Here is a 23,461-nt window from a genome sequence, read left to right on the forward strand (position 1 = left end):
TCAGAGGAGTCCTTAGTGAGGTATTTCAGTTTTGTTGATTTTAGAGGCCGAAGTTTAAAGAAAAAAAGAAAAAAAAAAAAGACAGTAGGCGGAGAAAACAACCAGTTGTCATGACAACCAAACGGGTCTGGAAAATTCAGCCAATCCGCCTGCGGGGCTGTCTCCCGCCTAGCCAATAGGAAGAGCACGCCGTACGTAAGGCCGCCCAATGGGGGCGCGAGCGGCGCGGCATTTGAATCCTGTAACAAGGCGACATCGCGAAGATCTTAAGCGGTGCGGGCCGGAGTCCAGAGCTAACGGCGCCGCGGAAGCCTGTGTCCTTCCTCTCCGGTCCGCGTCCCTCCCTGGGCCGGGCCGGCATTCCTGCCTGACCCTTCCCACATGGCGCTGCTCCGACGCCCGACGGTGAGTGGGTCTGGCTGACCTCCCGCACTCGCCGGGCTCTTCCGCCGCGGAGCTCCGTCTCTTGCCTCTAGCCTCCCTCCCTCCCTCTTCTGCGCAGGCTTCTTCGTCCCAACCCGCGCCCTTCTTGCCTTCTGCCCGCTTCCCCTCTCCAGTCTGCGGCCTGTCCTCTTTGCCGACCTCTCTCCTCCTCGGATCCACTCTGGGTTCCCGGCTTCCGCCCTGCCAGTCCGGGGGTGAGGGAAGTGTAGCGGGGGAGGGAAGTGTGGGAAAGTGCCTCGGAGGGGGCACCTGTCAGGTGAGCCTCTCCAGCCCGGGACTTGGTACTCAGCGAGGGATCCCCGAGTGCTCTCTGTTGTTAGAGTGCTGTTTAAGCAGAGGCTGTTGTCATTTCCTTCCTCTGTTCTCAGAAACTCCTTGCCAGCTAAGGGATGGGGGGTGGGGAGAAGGGCTGGAAGAAACTGCAGGTAGTAAACTGTTTTGAATGTTTGACCAGGCAACAGTCATGGCTGTTTTTCAGATTCTTCTCTTTTCGTTTTGTGTTAAGTTTCCCCATTTATTTCTGCGCATGATGTCTTCCAGGTTAAGTTCACTAACATAGTCGTTTGTCATCTTAAAATTAATTACTGGGGCTCCTGGGTGGCTCAGCCGTTAAGTGTCTGCCTTAGTTCGGGTCACGATCCTGGCGTCTTGGGATCGAGCCCCATATGGGGCTCCTCGAGTGAGGAGCCTGCTTCTCCCTCTCCAGCTCTCCTGTGCTTGTGTTTCCTCTCTCACGATCTCTCTCTGTAATAAATAAAGCCTTAAAAAATTAATTTCTTTAATCAAGTGTAACCAAGATTTTGCATATAATTTGGAACAATACCGCAAACAGAAGGGTCCAGATTCATTTGTTTCATTTTTGCAAAAATGCGAGTGCTAATGGTGTTTTGAATTTTTTTTCTGTGGGTTTGAATTGTATCTGGGTCTGCTTTTCCTTTGCTGGAAAATAGAGGGCCCTGACACACCTGAGTTCCATCCTCCTGGATGGATAGGCTAGTTAAAAGCTGCCAGTTTTCCCCTCCAGATGGACTTAAAGTTTGATTACCAGGATTTAACCTGTAAGCATTAAAATTTCAAACACTTTTTAAAATTAGCAATTGCTACTGGAAAAAATTGAACGTGTGCTTTTGAGAATCCTAATAAGTTGAATACATTCAGTATTTAATTCCTATTCTTTTGTGGATTTACATTGAACTGGCGCGTAATTTTTGTCTAATCTATCCCATAACGTTTTTTCATTGTCAAATTCTTTCTTTCTATTCAGGGAAGGCTTGAGTTTTCCCTGCCCTTCTGTTTATCCTTGTAGATCTATTCAAACCCCCTGTTAGGAGATTTTTAGGATTAGGACCCACAGTTCTCAGGGATAGTACATGCTGGTTTTTTTCCTCATAAAATGTTTATCACCTCTATAAGAAAATAAACTTTTTTCTACGAATTGCTTTTTCTAACAAGTTTTGTTTCTAAGCACATTCTTTCAAAAGTAGGTTAAGGTGAACTAATGATGTTTTTATTCCATATGATTTCAACTTCCTCTGAGTTTGAGAGTAAAACTATTTTACTTGTGAAAACAATTTCCAAGTATCCTTAATATAAGAGAGTCTGACCTCATTTTAAAAGGCAATATCTCGGGGCGCCTGGGTGGCTCAGTGGGTTAAAGCCTCTGCCTTCGGCTCAGGTCATGATCCCAGGGTCCTGGGATCGAGCCCCGCATCGGGCTCTCTGCTCAGCAGGGAGCCTGCTTCCTCCTCTCTCTCTGTCTGCCTCTCTGCCTACTTGTGATCTCTGTCTGTCAAATAAATAAAATATTTTAAAAAAAAGGCAATATCTCTAAAGATCATGTCTATTGGAGCGCTCCTTATTGTAGAATAGCATAAGAATCAAAGCTAGTTTAGGTTTTAAACATCTGGACTTATTGTAGCTTTTTTTTTTTTTCAAGATTTTTATTTATTTATTTGATAGACAGAGATCACAAGTAGGCAGAGAGGCAGGCAGAGAGAGAGGGGGAAGCAGGCTCCCTGCTTAGCAGAGAGCCCGATGTGGGGCTCTATCCCAGGACCCTGAGATCATAACCTGAGCTGAAGGCAGAGACTTTAACCCACTGAGCCACCTAGGCTCCCCATTTTTAGTCTTTTAAAAAATGTACCTTTTCCCTCTCACAAATAGATCTCCACATATTTACCTTTCCCAGATTCTGCATTTGGATATCTGACATTAGCAAAGTATTGTAAGTTGTCTCAATTCATCATTAACTCATCTTTTTTTTTTTTTTTTAAGGTGTCCACTGATTTGGAGAATGCTGACACTGGAGTTAATTCTAAAGCTAAGAGTCATGTGACAATCAGACGGGCAGTTTTAGAAGAAATTGGAAATAGAGTTACAACCAGAGCTACACAAGTAGCTAAGGTAACAGCCATGAGGACTGTCTATGTGCACACCAGGCTGATTGTGTATAGGTCTGAAGAACAACACTGACTATCTTCCCCTATTTATGTTTCTTTCCTTGTAGAAAGCTCAGAACACGAAAATACCTGTTCAACCCACCAAAACAAATGTCAACAAACAACTAAAACCTACTGCTTCTGTGAAACCAGTTCAGATGGAAGTGTTGGCTCCAAAGGTAGGATATTCTGTGTTTACAAACGTACAAAGTAGGGGCGCCTGGGTGGCTCAGTGGGTTAAGCTGCTGCCTTCGGTTCAGGTCATGATCCCAGGGTCCTGGGATCAAGTCCCGCATCGGGCTCTCTGCTGAGCGGAGAGCCTGCTTTCCTCTCTCTCTCTCTCTCTGCCTGCCTCTCTGCCTACTTGTGATCTCTTCTCTGTCAAATAAATAAATAAAATCTTTAAAACAAACAAACGTACAAAGTAGCTGTTTTTTGGCTAGACTGGAAGGGTGCCTTTATCTTCACTGCAACTTTTATTTTCTTAAAAGATTTTATTTATTTATTTGAGAGAGAGTGAGAAAGACAGCATGAACAGGGAGAGGAGTAGAAGGAGAGAGATAAAGAGAAGTAGATCCCCTGCTGAGCAGAGAGCCCAATGTGGGGCTCGATCCCAGTACCCTGAGATGATGACCTGAGCTGAAGGCAGACACTGAACAGACTGAGCCACCCAGAAGCCCAGACATTGACTACTTTTGAAGAACATTCATAACTAGAACTCTACTTTAAACAACAGTGTACAAATTGAACATACACATCCTTTTGGTGATGGTAGTTACTATTTTTTTTTAAAGATTTAATTAATTTATTTGTCGGAGAGAGAGAGGGAGAACACAAGCAGACAGAGTGGCAGGCAGAGGCAGAGAGAGAAGCAGGCTCCCTGCTGAGCAAGCAGCCTGATGCAGGACTTGATCCCAGGACCCTGAGATCATGATCTGAGCCAAAGGCAGCGGTTAACTGACTGCGCCACTCAGGCGTTATGTTTTGACCTTGAATAACAAAGTTAATTATCTTGATACTCAAATAAATTTAGTGATCTCAAAGTAAAATTTGGTAGGTTTTATAATCCATTATAAGAATGAGCTTGCCCATGAAGCCTATGGAATCTTTCTCACACTTTGGAGACTCATACTCATCATTACAAATAAGGTAATGCCAAAATTCTGTGTTGTTAAATTGTGCTCTCTGGGACTGGTTACCTCAATTGGAGTTAGAATGTTAATGGACCCATTGGCCTGTAGTTACTACAGGACAGGCACTGTTATAGGTGCTGAGAATACAACAATAACTACTTTTTCCACTTCTTTCTCTCTCTCTCTCTATATATATATATATTTTATAGATCTATATAAAATATATATTAATAACATGTCTGTAACTTGTTTAAAAATTTTCAAAATAATACATTGGATATATTCAAGACATATATACAGAGAGCGAGCACTTGCTATGCCCATCCAGTAGTGTTAAGGCTGTTAAAGAGATATCTTGCCTTAAGGAGACTTATCCAGAAAGGGCACATGCACCTGAAATTAAATTAGTAGTCCTAGGGAATGACACCAGGTGCCCCTGGGCAATGGATGATTGAGCTTCAAGTGTCTAGGGTAGTTGGAAGCACCATCCTTCAGAAAGTGCTTCTATAGGAAGGAGAGAACACTAAGAGACCAAGTTGTCAGGGGAAGCTTCGTGGAATCAGTGGGATTTTTAAGGATAGAGAGATGCTGATAGGAAAGAACCAACTTTTTTTGGGAACAAAGCATAATAGGAATCAAGTCATGAAAGCAAAAATAGGCCTATAATCTTGTCCTTGGGCTAAGGAGTCAGCACATCTAACTGGGCCAGAATGTTTGTGTGAATAAGCAGAACATAAAGTTGGGGAAAAGGTTGCAGTTGGATTTGAAGGCCTTAGAATTTGGATTGTATCCCCTTAGGCATTGAGGAGCCTTTGAAAAGTTTTGAGCAGGTGGGAAATGATGAAAGCAATGTAGATTGGGCATGGGAGGAGCCATAAATGAGGAGTACTACAATTGTTCAGGCAAGAGCTGATGAGGGTCTTGAACTATCCTGGATCTTCCCTAAGCACTCACCCACATACCACTACCTATAGCGTGCTAAGAAACAACATGGGATGTGTTGGGGGTATATCAACTCCTTCCAGAGACATTGTCCTGTATCTAGAAGGAATTCTTTCGCAATGTTTTTTGTAGAGAGAGAATAAGATCCTTAAGCAAGCACTTGAGTATTTAAGAAACAATTTATGCAATGAATTACTAAGGAAATGGGGAAGTCAAGGAAGGGAGGTAGTTCTGGGGAAGGCACCTCATTTGGCTTTAGATTTGTTGAGATAACAGAAAAACCTCCACGGGAAGGGCAGTCAGAAATAGGCCAGCAGCATCTGAACAAGGGGGCAGACGTGGGAGACTTCTGCTTTCAGGTGATGGTGGCAAGCGTGTTGCTGTTGGTAAGCCAGGACAGAGAGTGTCAAATCAAGAACTAAAGCTCAGAACAAATTCTGAAGATCAACCTTCCTTTCATAGGCCTTTCCTTGGAGGCTTCTAGTGCCTAAATGCCAAACCCAAACCCAAACTTCCAGCTTTGACCTTTTAACCATTATGCAGTATTTGATACAGGTGACTGTTTGAATGTGGTTCCTCTCACATGTCTGGAAGGTGATTTAGCAGTGTCCTTCAAAATGTTATTCTCCATACCCAGTAAATCTGTTTTTATTTTTATTTTATTTATTTTATGTTATTTATTTTATGTTATTATCCTAAGAAAATTATTAGAGGCACACTAAAATTAGAGGATTTTTTAAATAGTGTTGTAATGAATATCTTATATAATAGAGAAATATTAGAAGATTGGTTAATTCTAAGTTCAAGTATAATTAACATACAATGTTACATCAGTTTCAGGTGTGCAATATAGTGATTGAACAATCCTATACCTGACTCACTGCTCACCATTATAATATGCTCTTAATCCCCTTCACCTGGTTCACCCACTCCCTCTACCCACTCCCCTAGGCAACCACCAGTTTGTCCTCTATATTTAAGAGCTGTTTGATTTTTTTGTTTTGGTTTGTCTCTTTTTTCTTTTTCTTTATGTTTGTTTGTTTATGTATGAAATCTCTACACCCAGCATGGGGCTTGAATTCACAACCCTCAGATCAAGAGTCACATGCTTTTCTGACTAAGCCAGTCAGGTGCCCCTGCCTTTTTTTCCCCTTTGTTTGTTTTGTTTCTTAAAATCCTCATTTGAGTGAAATCATATGGTATTTGTCTTTCTGTGACCAACTTATTTCACTTAACATTAGACCCATGTTGTTGGCAGTGGCAAGATCTCATTCTTTTTTAGGGGCTGAGTAATATTCCATTGTAGATATACCACATCCTCTTTATCATTCATCTGTCCATGGACGCTTAGGTTGCTTCCATATCCATATCCTGACTATTGTAAATAATGTTGCAATAAACATAGGGGTGCATATATCTTCTCAAATTAGTGTTTTCCTCTCCTTTGGGTAAACACTACTGGGTGTTTTACTGGAGCAGCTTAAATCCATTTAATGAAATACATGGGCCATTAATATCATGTTTTAGTAGAATATTTAAAGATATCAAAATGCATGTTATATCAGTCAGATTATAAAACAATTATAGAACACAGTACCACCCCAGATTTCCTTTTTTAAATTATTATTATTATTTTTCAGAGAGAGTGTGTGTGCATGCGGGGCTGGGGGAGGTGGGGGATAGAGGGGGGAAAGGGCAGAGGGAGAAGGAGAGAGAAAATCTTATGCAGGCTCCATATCCAGTGCAGAGTTTGATCTTATGACCCTGAGATCACAACTGAGCCAAAATCAAGAGTTGGATACTTCACCGATGGAGCCACCCAGGCACCCCAGATTTGCTTTTATTTATTTATTTATTTGTTTATTTATTTTTAAAGATTTTATTTATTTATTCGACAGAGAGAGAGAGATCACAAGTAGGCAGAGAGGCAGGCAGAGAGAGAGGGGGAAGCAGGCTCCCCGCTGAGCAGAGAGCCCGATGCGGGGCTCGATCCAGGACCCTGAGATCATGACCTGAGCCGAAGGCAGAGGCTTAACCACTGAGCCACCCAGGTACCCCCCCCCCCAGATTTGCTTTTAGAAGTGTGCAAAGTATTCTGGTTTTTTTGAGGTGGGGAGGGGCAGAGGGTAAGAGAATCTTAAGCAGGCTCCATGCCCATTGCAGAGCTCAATTTCACAACCCTGAGATCGTGATGTGGCTGAAATCAAGAGTTGGATGCTTAACTGACAGAGTCACCTAGGCACCCCTAAAACTGCATTTATAAGCAAACTTTGATGATAGTTATTTTTGAGTATTATGTTGGGTTTAAGATTCATTTTCATTTTCTTCCTTAAAATTTTCAGATTTTTTTCACCATAGATACATATTACTTTTCCAATCAGAGAAGAAGGGAAAAAGGCAAATTAAAAGAAAAACAGCCAAAAATGTTATGAACAAAACAAAGGAGAAATTTCCTCCCGTGACTTCTACAACTCCACTCTTTCTGAATTACTCCACCTTTCCTTGGTGACTTTTTTTGCTTTAGCTTCTTTTTTTTTTTTTTTTAAAGATTTTATTTATTTTATTTGACAGAGAGAGAGATCACAAGTAGGCAGAGAGGCAGGCAGAGACAGAGGGCGAAGCAGGCTCCCTGCTGAGCAGAGAGCCTGATGCGGGGCTCGATCCCAGGACACTGAGATCATGACCTGAGCCGAAGGCAGCGGCCTAATCCACTGAGCCACCCAGACGCCCCTTGCTTTAGCTTCTTGACAAATTTTAGGCCACTGTGTTTCAGATAAAGAATGATGGACCATCATATAAATATCACTTCCATGGCTGAAGTGTGCTGCTCATTTTTAGAAGACATCAGGGATTAATGAATAATAATTACTTCCAATTCAAATGCACTTTTCTCTGAGAAATGTAGTACAGAAGAGATCATTCAGTCCCTAGTTTAGGGGGAGCTCCTCATCCTGGCAGATGAGCCCCTCTACTTGCCTGGCTCTGGTCGGCCATCTGTCTTTCACTCTGTCATCTGCTCTGTCTGCCACCATTGCTGCTCCTTTATAGCTTGTCCCCGGGGATGTGGCAATGCCAGTTGAGCACAGGGTTCTAGCAACAGTGAGCCCTGGAAAATTTATAAGCCATGTGCTCATGAAAGCAGATGTTCTCAGCCAAATCTGTTTACTATACTCTGCAAAACCAGAGGGCTGGTTTCATCTTTGTAGGAGAGATGAAGTGACTGAATCACAAAGGGCTCTGGCTGAGAACTTGAAGGGGTTTCAGCCATTCACAGGTGTTTGCAGAAGCAGATTATCCTGCAATTTTTAGAGAAAACAGTGTTTTTGTTATTTTATTATTTATTTTTTTGCTGACCAATGAGGTTTTGGCAAACACTGAGTTGTATGCAAAAGAAAGGAGATGGTTTTTTCCTAGACTCCTTGTTTGCTGGGCACTGGAGAAATCAGGTGAATGTGCCACCAATTCTGTCCCCAAGTATCCCCCAGTCAAGCAGAGGAAGGCCTGAGCACACATTCTGATAGGGCTGTAGCAGAGATCCTTGCACACTTCAGAGAGATGCTGGGAAGTCAGGGCTAGAAATTCAGATGAAGTTTTAGATTTACAGATTTGATCTAAACACTAAATTCAGTGATAATTGTGGGATGCTCCGATCAGATGGGGGCCCCCCAAATGTGGGGTGCTAGTTGGGTGGGGGGCCAGTAGCATGGGTGGTGAAAGAATTCACCCACGGCAGAACAGAAGAGAGAAAAGATTATTGAATAGGGAACAGAAGTAAGACAGCAAAGGAGAGACTGTCTGCCAGAGGTTGGTGGTGAGGGACCACAGTTACAGGGTGAAATAAGGGAGTATGGGAACGTATGGAATTTTCCTGTTTTAGGTAATCTTCGGAACTGTGCCTAGTTAGGGCTTATGGCTATTTCCAAGTGGTTTGCTTAATGAGCCTGCAGACCTTCAGCCTGGTGGTTGTTCTGGGCCCTTTTACCTTGATCAAGTTCCACTGCTCAAGCCTGTTGCCTTAAAGTGCCTTTACAGTAGTCATTATTCAACTATGAGAATGTTTTCTGGCTAACTACCCCTAACACAAAAACTACATATAAAGGGGAAATAATCACAACTTATCACATTTTTTTTTAAAAGATTTTATTTATTTACTTGACAGAGATCATAAGTAGGCGGGGGGTGGGGATGGGTAGGAAGCAGGCTCCCTGCTGTGCAGAGGTCCTGATGTGGGGCTCAATCCCAGGACCCTGGGATCATGACCTGAGCCAAAGGCAGAGGCTTTAACCCACTGAGCCACCCAGGTGCCCCATCACATATATTTTTTAAAAAAGAGTGCCTTTTATTATGTATTTATTTATTTAAAAGATTTTATTTATTTATTTGACAGAGATCACAAGTAGGCAGAGAGGCAGGCAGAGAGAGAGAGAGAGAGGAGGAAGCAGGCTCCCCGCTTAGCAGAGAGCTCGATGCGATCCTTGATCCCAGGGCCCCAGGATCATGACCTGAGCTGAAGGCAGAGGCTTTATCCCTCTGAGCCACCCAGGGGCCCCAGTGCCTTTTATTTTTAATCACACAAGAAACATAGCAAAATACTACAGAAATACATCAAGCACATAGAATAGAAAGTTTATTGTTACTACTCTCCCTACCCTTCAAATTCCATTTCACTGTATTCTCTAAAGCTATTCCCAGGGAATGATTTTGCCTTTCTATAATTGTGTGTGCCTGTGCATGCACAAGCACACAATTCCTGCTACAAATCATGAGCTGTCTAATTGGAAACAATACTTTTTCTGGGAGTCCTTTCTTGTTGCACTTAATTGACATGGTTTATTATAAACCTAGTAAATAAAGGAGCTCTGGTTACCAAAAACTTGCATGAACACCTACATGTTTGCCTATTAATAGTAGTACATTCTCTCACCAGACCTAACTTAGTAGTAGAAGAATTTCAACAGCCTTTACTCACACTCCACCCTGCTCCTTACCGAACAGGAGCTTCTGAAGTTCAGCAAAATCTCACATTTATTATTTCAGATACCACTTTTCACTTGTCTCTGACATCGGACAGAACTCATTCATTCATCTGATCGGAATGTTATCATGCTTTTAGCTTCGCATGCAGTAGACACTGGACTGAGGATTATACAGCTGGCCTGAAGGGTTTAGGTTACTACCTGCATGGACAGTGGGATCTTAGAAAGGATTTTGTAATAATTAAATTATGTTGGAATTCAAAAGGAATGCTTTTAAGAAATTCTAAACTAAGGGCCAGAGCAATGATCCATGTCTTCTCCTGGTAGCTTTGGGATATGGCCAAACTTAGGTGTACATCTGAATAGACACAGGTAAACCTTCCAAGCTGTTGGGGCACACATAGCACATGTGTGCTATATAGCACATAGCACATGACCATAACCTCTGACTCCTTAAACCAGGCTTCCCAAGACTGACTGCATTTCCCAGGGACACTGATGATGCTTAACCTTGAACTTAACCTAGCTGTATGTGCTCATTAAAATGTGTATCTGATTCTAGTCACACTTTTTTTAAAAAAGATTCTATTTTCAAGTAATCTCTACACCCCCCATGGGGCTCAAACCCATAACTCTGAAATCAAGAGTTGGTCATTCTACCAACTGAGCCAGTCAGGTATCTCTGATTCTTGCCATTCTTGCTCAGTTCCTTCAGTGGGTTCACTTCCCTTCGGATAAAATGTAAACTCCGTAGCTGGGTTCTTGTTCACTTTCCAGCCCATCTTTTCACACGCCATGCACTGGCTCCTGCCATCCCAAATCAATGTGTACTTCCCAGACTTGCCATTGTTTCTTGGCTTCCTCTGGGACTATGTACTTATGTACCTTTTGCCTACTCATTTTTCTTGAGGTCTTATCTTCTCCAGGAAATTATCTAGGTTTCTCCCTGGTGCCCCAAGTAGTTCTTATTCATTCTAGTCCCTTGAAGTTTGGAAGTTCTCGAATAAATGGCACACATATCTGCATGACTCTTGCTCAGCTGGTCCCTCCCCAGCTTGAGACCTCTGATGTAGGCGGGAAGAATGGGTTTTGAACTGCTGTATATATTTTGCTGCTGCTGTTTCATCCTTCTTTAAACGTGGAAACCATCATCACTGAGCTTTCATGTCAATTAAAATTATTTATTGATTTATTGATTTATTTTAGATTTTAATTTATTTATTTGACAGACAGAGATCACAAGTAGGCAGAGAGGCAGGTGGGGGAGGGGGGGAAGCAGGCTCCCTGTTGAGCAGAAAGCCTGATGTGGGGCTCCATCCCAGGACCCTGAGATCATGACCTGAGCCAAAGGCAGAGCCACTGAGCCACCCAGGCGCCCAAAATTGTTTATTATACAGCCTTCTCTTTCTGTACTTTATTTCTTGAATACATAGTCTTTATAGCCTAGCAGTCTCATTAGGTTTTACTTTGAGAAGTACTTCTTTTTTTTTTTTTTAAAGATTTTATTTATTCATCAGAGAGAGAGAGGGAGAGAGAGCGGGCACAGGCAGACAGAATGGCAGGCAGAGTCAGAGGGAGAAGCAGGCTCCCTGCCGAGCAAGGAGCCCGATGTGGGACTCGATCCCAGGACGCTGAGATCATGACCTGAGCTGAAGGCAGCCGCTTAACCAACTGAGCCACCCAGGCGTCCCTGAGAAGTACTTCTTATTCTTTTAAAAAATAATGGTTTATTTATACTTTATTACTAAGCACTTGTTTTAACTTTATAAATTTTTAATTTGTGTGATTGTTTTTTTTAATAGTCACCCAGTCAGCATAAGAAAATACTGGGTGTGTACTTGCTCCATCTTTGCTTCCTTCTATTTTATTCATAGGCCGGAATGTGGTTTTCTGCTTCTTAGTTGCCAAACAGTTTCTCAATTTAGAATAAATTAGTTTATGAGGGGAAATCTGTATACACACAGAAGAGGCTACAGCTGAAGCGAGTTGTCAGCTCTAGGAGTTTCTGCACCCAGATGTTTACATTTCTTTCAGTAAATATTTACTGAGCACCTACTATGTGTTAGGGATGATATAGGTATTTAAGATCGCATAGGGGACAAAATCAGTTTAAATAAATGTATTATTTATTTATAAATGGATTTATAAATATATTGTTTTCTACCTCTGCTAGACTGTCAGCTCTGCAGAGCTTATAGGCCTAGCAGAGGTACACAGAAAATAATATACATCACATATAAGTAAACTCCACAGTATGTTACAAGGTTACAGGCTCTGTGAGGAAAAACACAGTAAGAGAAATAACACATGGGGGGCAGGGAATAGGCAGTAGATAATATTAAAAACGGGGGTCAGGGTAGACCTAATTGAGAAGGTAAAATTCAAACAAAACTTTGAAGGTGAGAGAATTGCCCGTGGGGGTGTAGGGACAAGATGGAGCACATTATGGGGAGAGGGAGCCCATCTGCAGTGAGGGAGCCTGCCATGAGGCAGACCAAGGGGAGAGAAATAGGAGACCAGTCAGCAGAGAGAGAGGGCAAAACCAGGTCATGCAGGCCCCCAGGCCACCGCGATGACTCAGGTTTTCCCTTGGAGTGAAATTAGAGAATTTTAAACAGGAGCATCTCTATAAAAACTTCACCTACTACATATTGAATTATTAACCTCTTACTCTGAAATTTATTTGTTTTGGCTTTCACACATTTTAAAAATGCATATGATACTTTTTTTTTTTTGGACAGAGATCACAAGTAGGCAGAGAGACAGGCAGAGAGAGGTGGGGTGGGGGAAGCAGGGTCCCTGCTGAGCAGAGAGCCCGATGAAGGGCTCGATCCCAGGACCCTGAGATCATGACCTAAACTAAAGGCAGAGGCTTAACCCACTGAGCCACCCAGGCGCCCCATGCATATGATACTTCTAAACCAGTTGACTCTGCACATATTTGGCTCTGATGGACAGTTCAGGCTACTGCCAAGGTAGTGATGCACACTTGTTAATTCGTTCACGTAGGGTCCTACCCCCCCACTGGAGGATATCTCCATGAAGGAAGAGAACCTCTGCCAAGCTTTCTCTGATGCGCTGCTCTGCAAAATCGAGGACATTGATCATGAGGACTGGGAGAATCCTCAGCTCTGTAGTGACTACGTGAAGGATATCTACCAGTATCTAAGGCAGCTTGAGGTGAGTGGGCCTTTGTGTTTCAGTTGTGCAGGCAACGTGGCATTTACTGCACAGCTGGGAAGGGAATGAGGTAAGCTTTTTAAACTTTGAATTCTGCCAACAGGTTCTGCAATCCATAAATCCACACTTCCTAGATGGAAGAGAGATAAACGGACGCATGCGCGCCATCCTGGTAGACTGGCTGGTGCAAGTGCACTCCAAGTTTAGGCTGCTGCAGGAGACTCTGTACATGTGCGTTGCCATCATGGACCGATATTTACAGGTGAGCGTGACTTCTGGGGGCTCACTGTAGGGGCATTCTGCAACGCCAAAGGGTGATACCTGGAGGAAAAGACCAAAAGCCACTTGGTGAGAAACTGAGGAACTGGAGGTGCTAGAGAGGGAGGTAGCCAGGTGTGTCCAGCCTCTGGTGATGCTGACCACTGCTGGGCATTTTTGCTAGGTCAGCCTGCCAAAAAGTGCCAGGGCATCGGGGGGGTTGGCACTGCATGGCCAGTTGTTCCTCAAAGCAAATAGACCAGCAGGAGATCTAAAAGTCAGCCTGAAGCACACGGGGCCTGTGGGGGCTGGTTTCCCAGGCCCGCTTCCACGATTTCCCTGTAGCTCATAGTTCGGTACTCCTTGGTTAAGTTTCCTTGTCTGAAAAATGAGGAATTTGGCTAGAGAACTTGGCCGTTTCCAGCCAGCTGTGGCATGAATCCCTGTAGAAAAGAGAGGAGACAGAATTGTTAAGGGGTGGGGAGTATGTGTGGGCAGCGTACTGGGAACGGGAGGTCTGAAGTAGAGGAATGTAAGAAATTCAGCTGGGAGGCAGAGTGGTCATGGAAATAGTTCTGACCAGTGACACAGAACGCTGACCACTTAGAAGAAATGCCAGACAGAAGGCGCTCGTGCGTGACCCAGCAGCCAGGAGCCCTGCACATAAGGATTTATTTACTTAAAGTCAACATGTATGATACAGCTCAGGTACAAATTCTGCCCCACCAGTACAGTCATAATGGTGATTATTATAATGCCCTGAGAGACGGCAAAATCCTAAGAAAGCATAGATTCAGTGGTTTGCATTATACATTCCTCACTGGGCAGGAGAATAGTTATAGTTTAGGCAGATTTTTAATAATGAGAGTTGAAGCAAGGATAGCAAAATCTCTTTTCAAAGAAAAGAGAATTATATCTGAGCTGAGATTTTCCCTAATCCGGGAGTCTCTTTGGAGATTCTTAACACTGACTAATGAGTGTACATTTGGTAAGGATTAAGGAAGTGTTTGCGAGACCCCCTTCCTCATCCCTAGGCATCCATTATTTAATCCCACTGTTTGACTTGGCCTCATCTTGGTGCAGACACGTTGAATGCCACATTGGGGCCGCCCCAGACACTCAAGCCAGGATGACGGGGCTGGAGCAGAGCAGGCGCCTGGTTCTCAGACATGATTCTTCCCTACTGAGCAATTCAGTGATTTGGAGCTGGTGTCTGAATCTCTTCTCGGGCCATCTCTTTGCAAGTGGGGGAAAACACATGCATTTGCTAGGATTTTTACGAGGATTCAAGGAGATGATTGTTGGCATCTTGGGACTGTGCCTGGCACACACTGAATACTCAATAACAGATGGCTGCTGGGAGCAGGGATGGTACCTGCTGTTTTGTTTTTTGTTTTTTTTTTAAGATTTTATTTTTAAGGAATCTGTATACCCAATATAGGGCTTGAACCCGCAACCCCAAGATGGAGTCATATGCTCCAGGGACTGAGCCAGCCAGGCATCCCTGATGGTACCTGCTGTTAACATAGAGGTTACCTGTGCTGGTAAGGGAGGTGTGAGCAGAGACGATGTGTACTTCTCCAGGACGTGGTTCCCTCTCTCTTCCTTCCACCCAGAGCCCCAGTCCTCATTACCTAGGACTTCTGACACTTTCTTCTTCAATTAGGTTCAGCCGGTTTCTCGTAAGAAGCTTCAGCTGGTTGGGATTACAGCTCTGCTCTTGGCTTCTAAATACGAGGAGATGTTTTCTCCAAATATTGAAGACTTCGTTTACATCACAGACAATGCTTATACCAGTTCTCAAATCCGAGAGATGGAAACACAGATTTTGAAAGAACTGAAATTTGAATTGGGTCGACCTTTGCCGCTGCATTTCTTAAGGCGGGCATCAAAAGCCGGGGAGGTAAGTGCCTCTGGTTCGGTATGGCACTTGATTTTGCTGTTTGTTCTTATCCTGGAAATGTTGATCCAATTAAAGGAAAACTTAGGCATTTATAGGAAGCATCTTTTCGATGGGTCCTAATGCTTATCAGTTCTTAAGAGCAAAGACCTCATGCTCTGTGTTTGTACCATACTGTGGAATAGGGCAGTTACTGGGCAGACTGGTAAGGAGAATGGCTTTGAGCTCCTAGGCCTTCACCCAGGATTTTGCAAGAGGGTAATAGTAGCTGTGCTTCTTACTGTCCCTGGCTGTTCTTTCATAGGTCGATGTGGAACAGCACACTTTAGCCAAATATCTGATGGAGCTGACTCTCATTGACTATGACATGGTGCATTATCACCCTTCCAAGGTGGCAGCGGCTGCATCCTGCCTGTCCCAGAAGGTTCTGGGCCAAGGAAAATGGGTAAGTATTGGGTTAAGAAGAAATTAGTTTATATTTTCGGCCCCCTCAATATGAAAGTCCTTAGCATTTTCACGACACTAGCCTCGAAGCAGTGGTTAAAATCCAGAGGGCTAAAAGAAGGCTGCTTGGGATGCTTCAGATAGAGACGAGGCGACCACAGCATGGCACCAAGTGTGCTCCAGAGTTGTGGGGACTGAGCCAGGCCACTGGCAGCTGGTGTGCTAAGGTTTCGGGGTCTTTGGTTATGGGAAACAGGTCGTCAAGCATCTAAGACAAAGCAAGGCCAAGGCCTGAATGATTGCACCAGTGAAGCTAAAAGGAGCCACTTCTAGATTCCTATGAGTAGCCAAAGCTGCCAGCAATTTTGGTGCTTATCTCACACACCAAAAAAGGACAACAACCGAAATCAAAGGGACCAGACGAATGCAGTATGAGTCATGGGATACCCCTTTGTGGACGAGCCGATTCCAGACTGCCACGAAGCAGTTTTCTAGTTTGTAGACGGGCCCCAAATGCAGCACAACGAAAGCCTCTTCAGGGGCCAGATGTTGAGAAACAACATTATAGTCTCGCAGGAGAGATAGGGAAGGGTGCAGGTGGCTCCTCCCACGCCCCTGTCCTCTCATGTTCCAGGAGGATCACAGAGCATTTTCCCAAGACAGATAAGCTCCGGTTTAGGCCTTTGCCTGGGTGGCCCTCTGTGGAGGCATGCGAGATTGCTAGGGCACCGTGGCAGAGCTGTTCCTCTATGCAAGTGTATGCATTTGACATCTTCTGTGAGAAAGGAGGAGAGTAAGAGAATATATGTATGTGTGCTTATGTATTTTCTAATTTTTCAAAAACCACTCATAGACCAGAATCTTATGAAAATGATGCCTCTGGGGTTCGGTGGGAACAGGACTTCTGGCTGTAACTTTTTATCAACTGTATACAATATAATGTAACTTTTTAAACTTTTGAACAATATGAGTGTTCATGTATTGAACAATATGAAGAGTCCCTAAGTGGAATTATGCAGAAACAACAAGGTGACTATATATCAAATTGGTAATAACGCAGAGGGAAGAATTAATTCAAAAAATTTTGAAGGCAGTATTCGGACTGTGCATCCTTAGTGGTATGTGGCTAGACAAAACAAAGGACCAAAAAAGGCAATGGACTTCAAGTTTACTTAGGAGCTCTATTGTTAGTAGTGCCTGTTATTATAATTGCGAGACTATTTTTATGCCTATATTATAGGATAAACAACCATTCATGTTACCAAAGACTAAAATTTTCACTAGAAAAAAGGGGATAATACAGCGTTAACAATTAAAAACAAAAGGAAAAACCTGCAACATTAAATCTGTTTTGGAAATGTCAGTAAATTCAGAAAGAGAGGGAAACAATGATAACCCTGGAGCAATGAACACACCTCATGCTTACATCTTGGATACTAAATGCCATTACCCTCTAGGAACTAGGTCTCGTTGGAGAAACAACTGACATGAGGGCCTTGGCAGTGGAAGTAGCAGGTGAGCCTAGGTTAGTCTGTAGCAGAGACCAAGCAAGTTCTCAGAGATCAATGGGGCACATCAAAAGGACATAGGAACTGACTTGAAAGCGTTCTGATTAAATCTGAACTTTAAAAAGAATAATGACAGTAACAGAGTATAATGTATTTTTACATATCCATGTATTTATAATGATACAAAAGAAAGAATGGAAGAAGGGGCTCTTTTTTATCAGTAGAACACCAGCTGATTGAGGCAGAAAGAATAGTAGTTAGAAATCAAATTCTAGGGCGCCTGGGTGGCTCAGTGGGTTGAGCCGCTGCCTTCGGCTCAGGTCATGATCTCAAGGTCCTGGGATCGAGTCCCGCATCGGGCTCTCTGCTTAGCGGGGAGCCTGCTTCCCTCTCTCTCTCTGCCTGCCTCTCCGTCTACTTGTGATTTCTCTCTGTCAAATAAATAAATAAAATCTTTAAAAAAAAAAAAAAAAAAAAAAAGAAAGAAATCAAATTCTAACCCCTAATGTAATAACCGATTCAAGCGAGAATCAACTGATGTTTATATCATTAGGTGAAATAGTTTTGGAGAAAAAGATTCACATTGTCTCAAAGTATCACCCCACAGATCTGCAGTACTTCTGAAGAAAAACTTTACCTTTGTGCTAGAGAGGTCTGGCAGTTACCGCCTTTACCTGGTGATCAAGCTTAACATCACCAGGGTAGGACCACCTGACTTTGACATGTCTTCTGGCACAGACTTATACATGATCACCTATAAGAAATTCATGCCCAAATTGTTCGACATGAATCCAATCATCAGGAAACACTTAGATTTAAAATGTGCACATTCTAAAAGTAATTGGCCTGGATCCTTTGAACAAGTTGTCATTTAAAGCCAAGAAAATAGGCATCATTTTTAAATGAAAAAAAAAAAAAAATTAGAGATCAGATACACTGCAGGTAACCTGATTGGACCTGCATCTGAAAAGAAAAATCTGTACAAGATATTTTTGGAACAATGGGAGAAATTTGAATATAGAGTATGTACTAGATGATAGTGTGGAAATGTTGATTTTTTTTGTTTTTCTGTGATAATGGTTTGTTTCTGAAACATTTAGAAGTGATGTGTCATGGTGTCTGCAACTCATTTTCAAATGGTTCAAAAATTGTGTGAATACATACATACACAATTTTTTTTAAAGATTTTATTTATTTATTTGACAGAGATTACAAGTAGACAAGAGAGGCAGGCAGAGAGAGAGAGAGAGAGAGAGAGAGGGAAGCAGGCTCCCTGCTGAGCAGAGAGCCCGATGTGGGACTCGATCCCAGGACCCTGAGATCATGACCTGAGCCGAAGGCAGCGGCTTAACCCACTGAGCCACCCAGCGCCCCCATACATACATAATTTTTGCTGAACAATTTGAAATTAAGTTAGCTGCAGACAATATGAGAGGGGAAGTGGCAAAATAATAATAGATGAATCCACACAAAGAATATACAGATGTTCATTATACTGTTTCTTTTCTTCTGTACATCTGAAATTTTTTGAAATGAAAAGCTTGAGGCAACAAGGCTGCTGGTAACATGAATGATACATTGTTCTAGTACCAGTGTCTCATTTCGGCTAAATCACTTTACTCTTAGACCTGCCTTCCCTGGGCTATAAACCTATTAACTACAGGTCTTCCTGTTTTCTGGGAATTGATTTCAAAAGACCAGTAGTTGTGTCTTATTTCAGGCTTGCTCTTGCTTCGTCCTTTTTTTCTTTCAACTACTTTAAGGATTAAGATTATATTGTGATTTATTTTCCCAGTCATATTGTGCATATGAGACAGATGGATTTTAGCCTTTAGAATTTAATCACAGGGGCACCTGGGTGGCTCAGTAGGTTAAAGCCTCTGCCTTTGGCTCAGGTCATGATCCCAGGGTCCTGGGATCAAGACCCACATCAGGCTCTCTGCTCAGCAGGGAGCCTGCTTCCTCCTCTCTCTCTCTGCCTGCCTCTCTGCCTTCTTGTGATCTCTGTCTGTCAAATAAATAAATAAAATCTTTAAAAAAAAAAGAATTTTATCACAGAACTGAAATACAGTCAGGTTATATATCTGTACAAATGATAGGTCTGATTACTAATCAGCAACTGGCCTGTTGCTTGATTTTTATTCTCTGGGATGTTAGGTCTCAAGGCTGGGGGAAGAGGCTTCTCTATTCTCTGTTCTGCAATGCTTACTTACACAGGACCCAACAAGAGAATCTGGGGTAGTGTTAGTTGTTCTGGATTTCATGGATTAACTCGCTGCCTGTGGCCCAGTGTGTTTCTTAATTCTGAACCTCTTTCCCTGATTGATAATATGGGTATCTGGGCTCTCAAGCTCCCCACCAGCTGCTGCCCAGTAGGGCTTTGATGGGGGTGGGGGGTACAGTCCTGGGTCTCTGCCAGTCCTGTGAAGGGGCATTCTTTGATTGGATTTTGTTTTTATTCTCTTCCACTCTCAATCCCCTTTTAATCCCCTTTCAGTGTGGTGAGAGAAGTTAGCGTGAAAGCTTTGTTACTTGGAGTACCTTACGTACCTGTTCAAACTTCTTTAAAAAATGATAATATGGGGGGAGCCTGGGTGGCTCAGTGGGTTAAAGCCTCTGCCTTTGGCTCAGGTCATGATCACAGGGTCCTGGGATCGAGCCCTGTGTCAGGCGCTCTGCTCAGCAGGGAGCCTGCTTCCCCCTCTTTCTCTGCCTGCTTCTTTGCCTACTTGTGATCTCTTGTCTGTCAAATAAATAAAACCTTTAAAAAAATGATAATATGGGACCTTTGACACTTGATCTGGCTGAAGCTGCAGTATCTAATTTAGTCTAGCTCAGAGCCAAGGTCATCTTGCATTTACTAGCTGTTTTGCTGGCACCACAGTAATGTGGAGGGCTGTTGTTGAATTTTGAGAGGGTAAGAATATGTTTTTATAGCTTTTACATGAGTGGTAAAGTGATGTCAGCATGTATAAGACTTGACTTTCTAAAGAAGCGGAGGCTTTATCCTGCCCTTTCTCTTTGCATTGCGTTCCAGAACTTAAAGCAGCAGTATTATACTGGATACACAGAGAACGAAGTGTTGGAAGTCATGCAGCACATGGCCAAAAACGTAGTGAAAGTTAATGAAAACCTAACAAAATTCATTGTAAGTATTCCTTCCGAAACTGTGGAAAGCACTGGATTACAGGTCTTGTGAGCGAGGGTGTGCGTATGTATGTATGTGTGTGTTTTCATGTACTACTGGCGTTTGTGAGAGTCTGTTTTGGCATAAACTCTTTTCTAGTATAGCAGGGAATGGAGCATACTGATAGACCCCAAAAGCAGACTTTCTTTAACACAAGGTGGGTAGCTAGGCTAACCATGTCCAGGCCCAGTGTAGTCGGCCAGACTGCCATCCCTGCGTTCACTCCCGCTCGTCCCGGCGCCTGTGTTGCTGCTCGCAGCAGTCAGGCCAGGTGCTCCCTGTGTCGTCTGGAACCCCTTAAAGAGCCCTGTAGAAGGCTTGGGTACTTGGGGCCTCTGTCCAGGATCTTCTGGAACAATGACCGAAAGACTCCTGAATGCAGGCCTGGTGAAGAAGGAGGGGAAGAAGCCCGTTCAGAAAGCTTCCTGAGGGCCTGGTGTCTGTCTCCATGTGGCCCGTCTGAGACGTGGGGTCAGGGCAGATTGGGCACTGTCCTGTGCTTCTGTGACACTGAGTATCACCAAGGATCTGGTGAGAAAGAGCAAGGCATTTGTGCCAAGTGTCCCAAGTGTCCTGCTTTGCTTCCTTGCACGTAGTTTCCGCATAATGAAGCACACTGCGAATGTGTAATGTGTCTTCAGTCCTGCAGGTATTGTCTGGGATCTGCTAAGCACTGGTGGCCACTTGGCTTTTATTGCCATTGTTGCTTCCCATCCTGACTGACCTCTTATGTCCTGGTGGTACCTAGATATGATAAATCTAGCTCCCACTTCCTGCCCCCCCTTCCACAACCCCTGCCTCGGCAACATAGGAGACAGAGCCTCTGCCTTGGACATCATGTATTTCCCCAACACTGGTGCTACCAGCTGGGTTTTATCCATTGTCGGGCATGGAAGGAAATGGTCAGGTTCCGCACATTACGACCTCAGAGTGCTCGCTCGCTGGCTTCAGTGATTCACCAGCATCATATCAATTGGCGATTGTGGGTCTGTCCCTTAAGTACTTGTGAGTTAGATCAGGAGCGAGGTAGAAGGTGGTGTTCCTGATGTGTGCTTAATCACAGATGACTTCTGCAGGCCATCAAGAATAAGTATGCAAGCGGCAAACTCCTGAAGATCAGCACAATTCCTCAGCTGAACTCAAAAGCCGTCCAAGAGCTTGCCTCCCCTCTGATGGGACGGTCCTAGGCTGCTGTGGCCCTCGGGGAGGAGTGCTCCGTCTGTGCCCTTGATGTCGCTGATTTGGAACTCTTCACTTTGTATATAGTCCTCTGGTCTATTTCATGAAACCTTTCCTTAGACCTATTTTCTAAATGTATATTGAGGAAAAATAAAGCTATTAATTTTTCTTAAGGTATCCTGTGTATTTTTATTTGTACAATCTCTACCGAACAAGGTCAGTAGAAGGTTGACTAATTTCTTTTTGAGCTATTATGAGTAGCGTGTCAATTATTGCCTTTGTGGCTTTGGGAAAGACCTTCCTATCATTTTCTCAAATGGAACAAACTAGAACTTAGCTTCAGTGATTGCTAACCCATTCCTAAACCTATTAAGTATTCAAAGATTGATTCATTATGAAAATTGAAAATGGGAGGATAACCACGACAATTCTCTTTCCAGAGCCTACTTAACTATCTTCTCATTCCTATACAGGAACGCCTTGCCCATTGGGGTGAGGGCCACCAGAAGCAACCCTCATAATATGTCTCTGTCTCAAAGGCATGGTGGGGACCAGGAATGTCAGTCCTGAAGGACCACCGCTGGAAAACACAAATGGGCCTGCGACACGTTGTTAGAGTTGAAGGTTGGAATGCATTTTCCTATTTCAGCTACATTGTAGGTTACTATTATTATTTTTTTGGTGGGCAGTTTAACATTCTTCTCTAAGGAGGAATGCATTCTTGGTCTCCAACCACTAAAAACAAAAACAAAAACAAAAACAAAATCATAAAATAAACGAGTGCCTTATAGCAACAACTTCCCAAACCATTAGTTCAACGCTTGTCAGTTGCTTTTTGCAAGAAAGGAGCTAGTCAAATACATTTGGGAAACACTGCAAATTCCCAGTAAAATTCATACAGGTTCTGAGAAGCTTTGTAGTAAACTCATTTCTTCCCCCAGTGGAGAGTTTGGTAAAGCCAGCATGCGTGGGACAGCGAGGTCCGTGGGTGCTGGTTCTGTGACATAGCTGTGGCTTGCGACTGGCCCGGGAGGAGAGCCTGGCCGCCTCCAGCTAGGGCTCCCTACCTAACCCCAGACAGGTTAGGGCTGCCTACAGATGTCTGTCAGTGCCAAGCCCTCAAGAACAGGGAACCTGGAGGCTGTGTACATTGAAGTCCTGGTGTAAAGCTTCTAGATATCCCTGGCTGAGTGAGACTTGTTCCCACAGCAGCCTTACACTGACTTGGGTCACACGTGTGCATAGTAATGAAGTGAGAACATGCAGGGAGCTTTCCTGGCTCTGAGAAGCCAACTTATTTCTCAGGGATGCTTGAGCTCAGCTTCTCATCAAGAAGGGATGGGTTTTGTAGAATTATTCTGAAGACGTTTTATAGCTTCTTTATTACAGATTTTACTTAGTTAAATATTAAGTACCCCAACTCAGGAAATTCATACTTCCAGGATGTCATAAAAAAGGCCTTTTGGATACTTCCTTATGTGCCACAGCAGGCACCCAAAATGAAAGTGTTATAAATGCGATGCAAGCTGTAAAAGTAGAAATCATAATATCATAAGAACACTGAAATAAGAAAATGAGATAATGTAACCACAAAATCACATTTTGAAAAGCACAGATCCTGAAGCTGGCTTGCATCTCGTTAGCTGCTATGGGATGTCTCTGGCCATGTCTGTCTGTAGAAGGGGGTATGGACATCTCACTTATAGTGCTGGAGTACTGAGTAAGGTATGGCAAGCCCTTAGGACCATGTTGGAGTGTGTTCGAACCTTGGTGGCTGTTATTTTAAGGAAGCTGATGGTCTTGGAAAGAGATGGACTCTGGGCATTCAAAGATATGTTAGACACCGCTCTTACCATCAAAGGAGTTTGCAGG

At 43.4% G+C, this 23,461-nt stretch overlaps 1 protein-coding gene across 2 annotated transcripts; it reads left to right on the plus strand.

Moving 5' to 3' along the window:
* Positions 1–244: 244 nt before the first annotated feature.
* CCNB2 (cyclin B2) lies at positions 245–21,766 on the plus strand. Of its 2 annotated transcripts, none has more exons than XM_044230789.1 (9): positions 245–405; positions 2,719–2,847; positions 2,951–3,061; positions 12,943–13,113; positions 13,217–13,375; positions 15,038–15,274; positions 15,576–15,716; positions 20,261–20,371; positions 21,487–21,766. In XM_044230789.1, exons 1-9 carry the CDS (start codon positions 382–384, stop codon positions 21,595–21,597), a joined length of 1,194 nt encoding a protein of 397 aa, XP_044086724.1. In that variant the 5' UTR covers positions 245–381; the 3' UTR covers positions 21,598–21,766. The 2 variants fall into 2 exon arrangements, with proteins under 2 accessions (XP_044086724.1, XP_044086725.1); XM_044230790.1 differs by having other exon boundaries at positions 21,474–21,579.
* Positions 21,767–23,461: the final 1,695 nt, after the last annotated feature.

The sequence above is a fragment of the Neovison vison genome, chromosome 13, assembly GCF_020171115.1.
Source record: "Neovison vison isolate M4711 chromosome 13, ASM_NN_V1, whole genome shotgun sequence".
Taxonomy (NCBI): Eukaryota; Metazoa; Chordata; class Mammalia; order Carnivora; family Mustelidae; genus Neogale; species Neogale vison.